This window comes from Pristiophorus japonicus, chromosome 4, assembly GCF_044704955.1.
Source record: "Pristiophorus japonicus isolate sPriJap1 chromosome 4, sPriJap1.hap1, whole genome shotgun sequence".
Classification (NCBI taxonomy): domain Eukaryota; kingdom Metazoa; phylum Chordata; class Chondrichthyes; family Pristiophoridae; genus Pristiophorus; species Pristiophorus japonicus.
The window spans coordinates 231972918-231985281 of record NC_091980.1 but is presented as its reverse complement, the minus strand read 5'-3'; the positions used below and the strand labels follow the sequence as shown (position 1 = coordinate 231985281).

The window sequence follows — 12364 nt, the reverse complement described above, 5'->3', positions numbered from 1 at the left end:
GAAGACAATCTTATGCTATTGATGTATCCTGTTTAAGATCATCCAATAAATTGTTTGAAATTACTCTACATTGTCTAGAATCCATCAATTTTCTGAATGGGGACTGAAATTGACCAGGTTCTTGCTTAGCAGGTAAAATCAGCTTTTTCTGTATCGTTGCCCCTTTTATTGCAATTATTCTTTGACTATCTGTATTGACACAGTACATAGTTAATTTGAGCTTTACAGAGTGGCTGGGGTTGTGGAATAAAGCCACCGAAAGGTGTGTGTGTAATGTTGTCAGTGCCAGGTGGGTTTTGGTTGTACCCACATGGGCCTCTGTTAATCAGTAATTGCTTCTTCTTTAACTAGAACCTAGCCTACTGTTGCATTAAGCAAAGAAACTGTACTTCAATTAGTTTTTTCAGTTTTCTTGAAAGCAGCAACTTCTGCTGGGTTATATAGTTCGAGTGTCAGCCCTCTCCTACTCCACATCCACGGTCACGGGCTGTTTGGTTAGCAGCTGATAGCCACAATCATTTTCAGATGGGATTTGGGGATAGGGATTGGAATCTCCTGGGGGCTGGGCATGAGGAGAATCTAGCTCAGTACTTTTATACAACAAGGTGATCACTAATTAGTGGAACCTCAACAATTTTACAATAAATTAAAACATACATCAAATAGCAATTGAATATATCGTATTGGCAAGGACGACATCTATGCACAGCTGGATCTGGAGACAGTTACGAGCGGTCTCTCCATGTAATCCAAAGTCTTTGTTTAGAAGTGCTGGAGTCAGTTCAAGAATGTGCAACAGTGTCTGCTTGGTTATAGCTTCTTGTCTAGTAGGATTCAGTGACGTTTGAAAATGCCTCACCCCACACAGGAACAGGAGTAGGCCATTTAGCCAATCAAGCCTGTTCCGTCATTCAATGAGATCATGACTACCTGCATTTGTCCCATATCCCTGAATACTTTTGGTTAACAAAAATCTGTCACTCAAATTTAAAATTAACAATTGAACTAGCATCAATTGCCGTTCACTCCTGAACAGCCTGGCTCTAATTTTTAGACTATGCCCCCGAGTCCTAGACTCCCCAACCAACAGAAACAGTTTCTCTACCCTATCAGTTCCCCTTAATATCTTAACCTTCAAATCACCCCATACTGTCTAAATTCCAGGGAATACAGCCCTAGTTTCTGTAATCTCCTCGTAATTTAACTCTTGGGTGTCCAGGTATCATTCTGGTAAATCCACACTGCACTCCCTCCAAGGCCAATATATCCTTCCTACAGTGTGGTCCCCAGAACTGCTCCTAGTACTCCAAGTGTGGCCTAACCAGAACTTTGTATAACTTCTACCCCCTAGTCCTCTAGATGTAAAGGCCAGTATTCAATAGCCTTTTTGATTATTTTCTGTACTTGCCCATGACACTGATGATTTATGTACATGCCCCCCCCCCCACCCCAACTCTCTTTGGCCCTCCATTGTTTCCAGCTTTTCACCAGTTAAAGTGGCCCACATAGCTCCTGACCCTATTTTTCCTAATAGAATTGTAAAAATGTGTTGATTTTGATATCCTTTGCAAGTTTCTTTTCACACATCCTTTTTGTAGCTCTTACTAGTTTTGTCACCTTTTGTTCTTTGCACCCCTCCTAGTTGCCAGGATCTTGCAAGTTTTTGCATTTTTGTATGCTTTTTCTTTTAGCTTTATGTTGTCCATGGCTTAAAAAAAAAGAGGGGTTTTGGCCCTTGCTGGTTGTGTAGCACATTCTCTTTTTGAATACCTCCCATTGATCATCTAGCATTTTACCCAACAACAGATTTGCCCCGTTTATTCTGGCATTGATATCGGCTTTACCTAAATCTAGAATCTTAGTAGTCATTTCACTTTTCTCCCTTTCAAACAATACGTTGAACATGATCACATGATCGCTATTAGATAAATGTTCACGCAGAGTTAGGCTGTTAACTAAATCTGGCTCATTACTAAATCTAATATGGCATGCCCCCTTGGTTCTTGGACATATTGTTGCAGAAAACTGTCATGAATACAAAAAATTCACCACCTTACAAGCATGAGCTAATTTGCTTATCCCAATCTATGAAAGTTAAAATTCTCCATTAAAACCACTGTGCGTTGCTACAAGCTTGTCAAATCTCTGCATTTATACATTCTACCACTTCACAGCTGCTACCAGGGGGCTCATACACAACTCCCACTATAGTCTTAAATCTTTTCCTATTTCTTAATTCTATCCATAAAGTCGCTACTGCCTGCTTAGCTCTTGTTATATCCTTTCATCACTGTAGTGACTTCTTCCTTAATTACTAAGATTACTCCGCTACCATTTCCTCCATCTTTCCTGTAGACCTTTATAACCTGGTATATTTAGTTCCCAGTCCTGATCATGCAGCCATGACTGATGTCATACCATCCAAGTTGAATTTGCGCCTGCAATTCAATTTGTTCCTTATAACCTGTGCATTTGTATAAAAGAATGCTTATTTCGGTGTCACATGCCAACCTGTCCTCTGCTCAACATTTCTTATTTCTCTCTTCTGGTTTAATTATTTTTCCTTTATCTGTAGTACCTAAAGCATAATTTCTGGCTATTATTCTACTCTCTTTCGTTTGGTTTAGAACTATTTATATTACCTTTTTCATCTGAGTCTCCCCTCTTTCTCTTTTCCCCCCACACAACGAATTCCCAACTTTTACATTGTTTACGATGCACTCTGTTCATGCTAACTCTATGCAACCACTGTGATTGAGCTAATCAGATTTCTGCTTAGTTAGTGCCCATCCTTTCCCCTCTCTGCAGCAGTTTGCTTACCTCTTGTTCCTTTGCACCATCTAGGTTTTCATTATCAATTGTCATGAGGGTAAAAAAGTTGTAGTGGGAGGCTATGTGTCTGTGGGGCTCCTTATGCTGGATCTTGGAAGTCTAGTAGGGCTCTGGAGGAAACAGATATAGAAGTAATACCATGATGCAAGTTGCAGCTCAACTAGCTCCTAGGAAGTAAATGACGTGAGAAACTGTGCAGTACACAACACCGGGTGTTTAGTCTCAGCAGGAATGATCGGGGTATAGGTATTTAATTTTTTATTTTATTTTGCCTTAAATCACAGCTATTTGAATCTAGGAATGGTTTAATATTGGTTCCTGTGTGACTTCCCTGTGGGTTGGTTTGAGCTAGTATTGGGTTAATTCATTGGTCACAAGAATGGTAGGATTAGTTATTAGCTTTTTTTCCCTGTAGCAGTTGAGCTATTTTCTAGGATATGCCAGAATAAATTTGAGCTTACTAGATAGAGATCAGTGGAGTGCAAAAAGCCAGGAGTGTGTTGCGTTTAGCCTGAGGAGTGCAATCGGCCTAAATTATACTTGAGAGGCTAACTCATGAAGTTGTTTGGGCAAGGATAGTTGTAGTATTTGCTTAGTGTGAATTCCTGGATGCTCCCGGATGACAGGAATGGTTTCCCACTGAACTTCGAGTAGTTGGTAATGCTCCATCACATATGGGAGGTCTGAAGGGTTCCTGGAATTCACATTTGAGAAGATAGTCACCCTGCATTAGTGCAAGTTACTGAAGAAAAGTGGATGACTATCCAGCGACATGGACAGAGCTGATTGGAAGCAGTCGTGAAGCCCCTACCCCACCCTCTCAATCACCGAGTGTTGAATTGACAGACTAGAGTATTGACTACTAAAGTTCTGTGACAATGACTACAACTTCTATGACTAACCGGGAGCAAAAGCACAGCATGGTGAAATGGTGGTTGCCAAACCAGTGGGAGAGAAATTGTAAGGGGAATGGATAGGTGCTTTTGTCGTTGCAACAATGTCCCAAATGAAGCACTGTCTCCCAGGTGCCAGTCCAAATAGGAACAAGGGAACAGCTAATGGAAGAAATAGAATTGGAGGTCTCAATCAAGGGTGGCCAATTATTTGGGCTGGAGGGCCACTTAAGTTTGGGTGAGCTGTTGAAGGCCGCACACCAAATGTTTCCTTTAAGGTGCACGGCCGCACATCAATCATGAGGTCCCACCAGCTCCTGCTACAGGAAGATACCATGCATGTTGGTGAGCAAAAAGTGTTAAATTGGTAAATTTAAAACAGGCCAACTCAGTGTTGATAAGCTCTCCCACCCTCCCAATAATTTAACATAAATTCAGATACTATCATAAGTACACAGAATGTAGTGTAAAATCTTCCATAAATGAAATGATCGACGATCAATTATATTTCTATGTGGCTGTTTGGCAGAGCAGCACAATCCTGCAGGGCTTCCGATGCAAGATTTATTCTCTTTTTAGTCTGTTAAAGGCTTCGCAAGGCCTGAACTACAAGTGCATGCTATTATCTGGAGTGCTTGTGCTGGGGGATCCACTCCCGTGTCTAAGACGACAATGAGAATCCCCCTGCTGTCTTACTGTGAGTACCGGGAGAGGAAAGACACAGCACCGGTCTCTTCAATAAAAGAGTAATCGAGATGAGCAGCCATGACTCGACCCAGACCAACGTGCAGCTCGAGGAAAAGCATTTCATCTTTCGATTAGGAACTCGACGGCCTTCCAGACTTCATGAAGTTCAACAATTTCAGATCGTAACCACGGCTCCCATTTTTTCAGACAGCAGGTGCTTGCAATGATTCAGCTGTTGCCATTTACAGCTCCTCTAGACCCGTCTTTTGTTTCTTTACGTCCCATTACCATCCCCTTTTGTCATTTAATCTCTTCTGCCTTCCATCCTATCATAGACCTTCCCTGCCACTGTGCTAGCTTAAAACCTGTAACATTTGCCAGTTCTGACAAAAGGTCACAGGCCTGAAGCGTTAATAGGTCAGGTAGTATCTGAAGAGAGAAACAGTTAAGTATTTCCAGCATTTTCTGTTTAGATTTCAGATTTCCAGCATCTGCAGCATTTTGCCTTTTGTATTAAGCGAATCCACTTTAATAAACCAGTTTTGCATTACCTCCTATTATTCCCTCTGACTGTTAAAAGGCACCTCGTTCTCCTACTACCCCCCTCCTCCCCGCCCCCTCCTCCGCCCCCCCCCCCCTTGCCCAGGGGAGAGAAGTGGGATACTTGTACAGAGTTGATACCTATTCTACAATGTAGAATTTGGCACAATCTTAAAAAGTGCAGCATTGTAATGCAATCCACTAGTTTAAAAATGGATTCTTAAAATGTTAATGGCCTCAGTATTGCAGTTAAAGATAATCTAAAAGATTAAAAACATTAACATGTAGGTTTATTTATTAAAAGTGAAGCTTGTGTATGATGACCAGAATGTTAGGGGGATTGTTGCCTGGTTACTGGAACAATTTATTATTTGCGCTGACTCCAGGTACCTAGTAGAAATCATAAGCTGCTGAACCAGTCCCCTTTAGGCAAAATTCCAGATTCAGATTGCAGAGCTTCACAATAAACTGATTCAAGATTCAAACTCTTTGTGTGGTTCTCAGTGGATATTTCATGACCACGGAACACCGAAATGTAGCAAACACATGAATTTAATCAGATGAAAACCAGCATTTTGAAGTGAGAGAATGGATCTATAACCCAAAGAGAAATACATGTAAACATAGCCATCCATATGCCATTCTTTGTCACACATACACACATATTTATTTTTCCCATCTTCAAAAAGTAAGGGGAAAAAATAGCACATTGGTGCTCTTGCATTGATTGCAATTAAATTGCAGGATGCAGGTCTAAACAATTCTTCTCTCCCTCCCCCAGCTCTGCCCCCGCCCCAATCTCTCTCTCTCTCACTCTTCCTCCCCCCCTGCCAACCTTGAAGGTGCTCCATCTTGGTGTAATATTATGTGCACTCAGATTCCACTTCATTCCCACATTTTTCAATCAGTAATTTTTATTTTCTCGCTTCTTAAATCCCCCCAAAGTACAGAGAAACTAACTTGCTCAGAGAACACTTTTGTGTTCATACAATGAAACATTGTGCTTTCTAACTTCATTACTAATAGTATGGGAAATATTGATAGGTTAATCATGTGAATGCCACACAACATATTAACACCTTGTTCTCCTTTGTGCACCTCACCTTGTTCCGCCTCTCATGCTTCTCCTTTAAAATTCTCATTGTCCACTGACCCCCAAGTTTCCCACCTTGGCGCCTCGTCCGATTTCACTGCCCAACTGTCCTACCTATTATTCATGGCCATACCCTCAAACATGCCACGCCACATGGTCTCCGACAGACCAGGCCATCTCCGACCACTTCCTTGTATCCCTCACCACCCACCTTTTGAAACTCTTTCAAATACCACTTCGTTCTGCCTGCCCTAAAACAAACTCCCCCAAGCCACTTACACCAGTGCTTTCAAAGTATCTACTGCCTAGCCTTTGTCCCTCTATTCTCCAAGATACTTCAGCAGCTATCAATCTCCTCAAACATTCCCTCACCACCAGTTTGATGCCCTTGTCCCCAGAAAAACCTTTACTATCTCCAAACCTCGTAATTTCCCCCGGTATGGCCCCATCTTCGTTCCATCATGTTCAAGGAGTGTAGCCTTAAGCGTATCGGTCGCAAAATTGGTTTAGCCATACATCAGATGTGGCTGGATGATAAAAATGCTGTCGGGTCTCACCCTTCTCTGCCAAAACTTTCCACTATTCCAAGGTCATCCTTGAGAGCAAAGCTAACGCCCCCGGCTTCTTTTGTAAACTGCCTACCGTAAACTCCTCTCTCCTGCCTTCACCTCCAACAAATGCGAGGCATGGACTTTACCACCCCGATTGCGACCATCCATTCAGCTGCCCCCACTGCCTTCCCTATGCCAAGCCAACCATTTATAAAAGTTAACAGGCCACAAGAAATCTTTGCCTTTCTCTTGGGAAGGAAATTTAAAAAAAAAGATGCAACATATACATACATGATCGCTGGAAGCACACAAAAGTAGACTTTCATATTTGTATATTAGAAGCAATTTAAATATTTTGTGCTCATTCTGGCAATGCCCTGTAAAATTACAGCTGCAATTCTGTTACTTGTTGCATTTTCAACCTAAATATGTAGCCGTATATTTCTATTAAGGAACAGGTTATAACTGCAACACTGACAAGGCTGAAATAACTAATGGTACACAAAATTAACTTTTAGTTGACTGTGCTCATTCATCTCATGTGCAGAAAATGCCTCGTTAAAATGTTTAATTTATTCAGTATATTAAGTCCACAAAGAAATTCAAATCCAAACCGAAACAAGAGGCGCCAAGAGAAAAAGAAACCCATTACCACACCTTTTGGGCCCAGAGCCCTGATTCTATTACAGATTGTCTCCCAACTGAATTCAGCGGAATGCGGAGATAAGGAGCAAAATGAGCTTTGCTTCAAATTTCTGCGCCTTGACTGTGCACAAATTCGTAACATTTGTCAGACAACAGCAGTAAACATGTTATAGTACTGTTAGTTATTCCATCCTGACTAATGAGGTGATATTTGGTTAGAACAGTACAGGTTAAACCTCTCTGGTCTGGAAACATCCGTGGTTCTGCATGAGTTTGCGGAACTGAAACTGCCGCTTTCGACCATCTTCTCCCATGCCTGTAGATGGGCAAACTCCATCCTGAGGTGTTTCAACGATCATGTCATGTAATGTCTGGAGACAGTGGCCCTAATTAACAGACAGTTTCTCTGCTATTATCAGCAGTCACCTTTATAAAGAAAAGTGTCCAAAGAACAAAACACAAGTGGACAGATACAAATGAAAGAATGTTAAATTTAAAAAAGGAGGCAGACAAAAAGCAGGAAATATAGACCAGTTAGGCTAACATTTGTGGTTGGGAAAATGTTGGAGTCCATTATTAAAGAAGCAGTTGCAGGACATTTGGAAAAGCATAATTCAGTCAGGTAGAGTCAGCATGGATTTATGAAGGGGAAAGTCATGTTTGACAAATTTGCTGGAATTCTTTGAGGATGTAACGAAGAGGGTGAATAAAGGGGAACCAATGGATGTGGTGTATTTGGACTTCCAGAAGGCATTTGACAAGGTGCCACATAAAAAGTTACTGCCCAAGATAAAAGTTCACCAGGTTGGGGGTAATATATTAGCATGGATAGAGGACTGGCTAACTAACAAAAAACAGAGAGTCGGGATAAATGATTCATTCTCTGGTTGGCAATCAGTAACTAGTGGGGTACCACAGGGATCAGTGCTGGGACCCCAACTATTTACAATCTATATTAACAACTTGGAAGAAGGGACTCAGTGTAACAAAGCCAAGTTTGCTGACGATACAAAGATGGGAGGAAAAGCAATGTGTGAGGAGGACACAAAAAACCTGCAAAAGGACATAGACAGGCTAAGTGAGTGGGCAAAAATTTGGCAGATGAAGTATAATGTTGGAAAGTGCGAGGTCATGCACTTTGGCAGAAAAAAAAAGGAGCAAGTTATTATTCCAATGGAGAAAGATTGCAAAGTGCTGAAGTACAGCAGGGCCTGGGGGTACTTGCCCATGAAACACAAAAGGTTGGTATGCAGGTACAGCAAGTGGAGACCAATGGAATCTTGGCCTTTATTGCAAAAGGGATAGACTATAAAAGCAGGGAAGTCTTGCTACAGTTATACAGAGTATTGGTGAGGCCACACCTGGAATACTGCATGCAGTTTTGGTTTCCATATTTATGAAAGGATATACTTGCTTTGGAGGCAGTTCAGAGACGGTTCACTAGGTTGATTCCGGAGATGAGTGGGTTGACTTATGAGGAAAGGTTGAGTAGATTGGATCTCTACTCATTGGAATTCAGAAGAATGAGAGGTGATCTTATCGAAACGTATAAGATTATGAGGGGGCTTGACAATGTGGATGCAGAGAATGTTTCCACTAATGGGGGAGACAAGAACTAGAGGACATAACCTTAGAATAAGGGGCCGTCCATTTAAAAAAGTGAGGTGAGAAATTTCTTCCGACAGAGGGTTGTGGATCTGTGGAATTTGCTGCCTCAGAGAGCTGTGGAAGCTGGGACATTGAATAAAGTTAAGACAGAGATAGACTGTTTCTTAACCGATAAGGGGATAAGGGGTTATGGGGAGCAGGCAGGAAAGTGGACCCGAGTCCATGATCGGATCAGCCAAGATCGTATTAAATGGCAGAGCAGGCTCGAGGGGCCGTATGGCCTACTCGTGCTCCTATTTCTTATGCTATGTAAAGTTAGCCCAGAAGAGCGGTGAGCAGCACTCTACAGATACCAGTAAGCCTAGGCTAGGCTTATGCTTATGTAGGATGTATCGGTACAGTCAGATACTGACCTCCCGTGTTTTGGAAAATTCTCTGTTTTGGCACCGGTGAGGTCCTGAGGGTGCCGGAACAGAGAGGGTGAACCTGTATTCTGGAGTTTGATATGGGATGAAAGAACTTCAATGCATTAAGATTACATTTTCATCTTCATGAAATACAAGAACCTTGGCCCTCATCCAATTGTGGATCAGTCAAGCCACTCAATGTGAAAGGACAACAACCATGCACATACCATGAACAACGTGTACTAAGATAATAAGACACACGTGCTCGCTTTGCTTGTGGAAATTATCAATTGTATCCGTAGGCTGCAAAGGGAGGAAGAGAAAGGACAGAGGAGAAAAAGCCACAATGGCCACATTCCAGGGTTGAACCTTTCCTTGTTAGCCAAAGCCAGACAAGATCACATTGGGCAACATCAGAAGTTCAATTTAATACAAGAGAGACCAAAGGAACAATTCAATTTCACTCTGGGCCACTGCAGAGTTCTTAATAGTTCAGTATGAAAACCTTTGATGTTGAGCATTTTGATTTTGATTTTATTTTCGGACGGGGAGAAAGAGGAAAGAAGCCTGCGGTAGAAAAATGCAGTATGGTATGAGGAAATACAGCAGCATGGATAGAAATTTAGTGTTGGTGTGATGGGTACATAGGTGGCAGATTCAATTTAATGAGGCAATACATTTTGTGAGGGAAGAGAGAATATTTTCATATGGAAAGACTCAAGTGTATGGATGAACAGGCCATACAAGATTCAAACGCATAATTGCCTGACCCTGCAAAAGGATATAACTATAAGAAAGGCCAACATTTTGGATTTTATAAAATAGGGGAAGAGTACAATAAATAAGTAATGATGAATTTATACAAAACACTGGTTAGAGTACTATGTGCAGTTTTGGGCCATTAAAAAAAAAGGCATTAAAGCCTAGATTCACCAACATAATGCTAGATATGATGTTCCAGAGTTCGCCACCCCAGCTCTTTTTGTAGCCCCGACCTGTGGTGGTATTCTCACGCAGGTCAGGGTGGGCCACGATGTTCCAGGGCCCGCCGCTCCAGCTCTTTTTGAACTTCGTGGGCAACCCCGACCTGCGCGATACCACCACCACACGTCGGGGCTACAAAAAGAGCTGGAGTGGAGGTACGGCGAGTGTTTTGTGGCGGAGGAGTGCTGAGAGATCGTGGCATAGGTGCAGCGAATGTCTGTGGTGGAAGAGCGGCGTGAGATTGTGGCGGAGGTGCGGCAAATGAGGGTACGGGGCCCAGAAGAGTAGAGGGCCCAGGGGCAGCACGGGCCAGCCCACGCGGCATATGTGTGTGCACTAGGTCCATGCAGCAGAGCAGGTCTCCAGTTATCCTGGTTAACTCTTGCCACTGGATAAAGGCCTAGCTCTGTCAAGCCCGTGTGGTGGCTGATGTGCAACTGTCACCACACGTTAAAAAAATTCACGCACAGGCATCTTCCACCCCTTCAATCATTGAAGCATGTGAACCCGTGGAAGCAAGTCATCCTCGTTCGAGGGACCGCCTATGATGATGATGCTGGATATGAGAAACTATAGCTATAATGAATAACTTGGGATACCAGGACTACTCTCAAGCAAAAACAGGTGTTCGAAAATGAAGTTTTTAAAATTATGAATGATTTTGAGAGGATGACTAGGGAAAGGCTGCTTCTTCCTCTGGGAAGTCAAAGACATAAGAACATAAGAATTAGGAACAGGAGTAGGCCATCTAGCCTCTCGAGCCTGTTCCGCCATTCAATAAGATCATGGCTGATCTGGCCGTGGACTCAGCTCCACTTACCCGCCCTCTCCCCGTAACCCTTAATTCCCTTATTGGTTCAAAATCTATCTATCTGTGACTTGAATACATTCAATGAGCTAGCCTCAACTGCTTCCTTGGGCAGAGAATTGCACAGATTCACAACCCTCTAGGAGAAGAAATTCCTTCTCAACTCGGTTTTAAATTGGCTTCATTCGTATTTTGAGGCTGTGCCCCCTAGTTCTAGTCTCCCCGACCAGTGGAAACAACCTCTCTGCCTCTATCTTGTCTATCCCTTTCATTATTTTAAATGGTTCTATAAGATCACCCCTCATCCTTCTGAACTCCAACGAGTAAAGACCCAGTCTACTCAATCTATCATCATAAGGTAACCCTCTCATCTCCAGAATCAGCCTAATGAATCGTCTCTGTACCCCCTCCAAAGCCAGTATATCCTTCCCTAAGGTGACCAAAACTGCACGCAGTACTCCAGGTGCAGCCTTACCAATACCCTATACAGTTGCAGCAGAACCTCCCTGCTTTTGTACTCCATCCCTCTCGCAATGAAGGCCAACATTCCATTCGCCTTCCTGATTACTTGCTGCACTTGCAAACTAACTCTCTGGGATTCATGCACAAGGACCCCCAGGTCCCTCTGCATCTCAGCATGTTGTAATTTCTCCCCATTCAAATAATATTCCCTTTTCCTGTTTTTTTTCTCCAAGGTGGATGACCTCACACTTTCCGACATTGTATTCCATCTGCCAAACCTTCGCCCATTCACTTCACCTATCCAAATCTCTTTGCAGCCTCTCGGTGTCCTCTACACAACCCGCTTTCCCACTAATCTTTGTGTCATCTGCAAATTTTGTTACACTACACTCCGTCCCCTCTTCCAGGTCATCTATGTATATTGTAAACAGTTGTGGTCCCAGCACCGATCCCTGTGGCACACCACTAACCACCGATTTCCAACCCGAAAAGGATCCATTTATCCCGATTCTCTGCTTTCTGTTCGCCAGCCAATTCTCTATCCATGCTAATACATTTCCTCTGACTCCGCGTACCTCTATCTTCTGCAGTAACCTTTTGTGTGGCACCTTATCGAATGCCTTTTGGAAATCTAAATACACCACATCCATCGGTACACCTCTATCCACCATGCTCGTTATATCCTCAAAGAATTCTAGTAAATTAGTTAAACATGATTTCCCCTTCATGAATCCATGCTGTGTCTGCTTGATTGCACTATTCCTATCTAGATGTCCCGCTATTTCTTCCTTAATGATAGTTTCAAGCATTTTCCCCACTACAGATGTTAAACTAACCGGCCTATAGTTACCTGC

At 42.6% G+C, this 12364-nt stretch overlaps 1 protein-coding gene across 5 annotated transcripts in view; it reads right to left on the bottom strand.

Annotated features, from left to right (window-relative positions):
- LOC139263300 (F-box/WD repeat-containing protein 7-like) overlaps positions 1 to 12364 on the bottom strand; it is a 237005-nt gene that overhangs the window by 161746 nt on the left and 62895 nt on the right. For all 5 annotated transcript variants that reach the window (XR_011593087.1, XR_011593085.1, XR_011593086.1 and 2 more), the window contains exon 6: positions 2821 to 2942. Coding sequence is in view for 1 of the 5 variants with exons in the window: in XM_070879149.1 (XP_070735250.1) it covers positions 2821 to 2865 (45 nt within the window). In the remaining 4 variants the exon portion in view is untranslated. The remainder of the gene's footprint in view (positions 1 to 2820; positions 2943 to 12364) is intronic.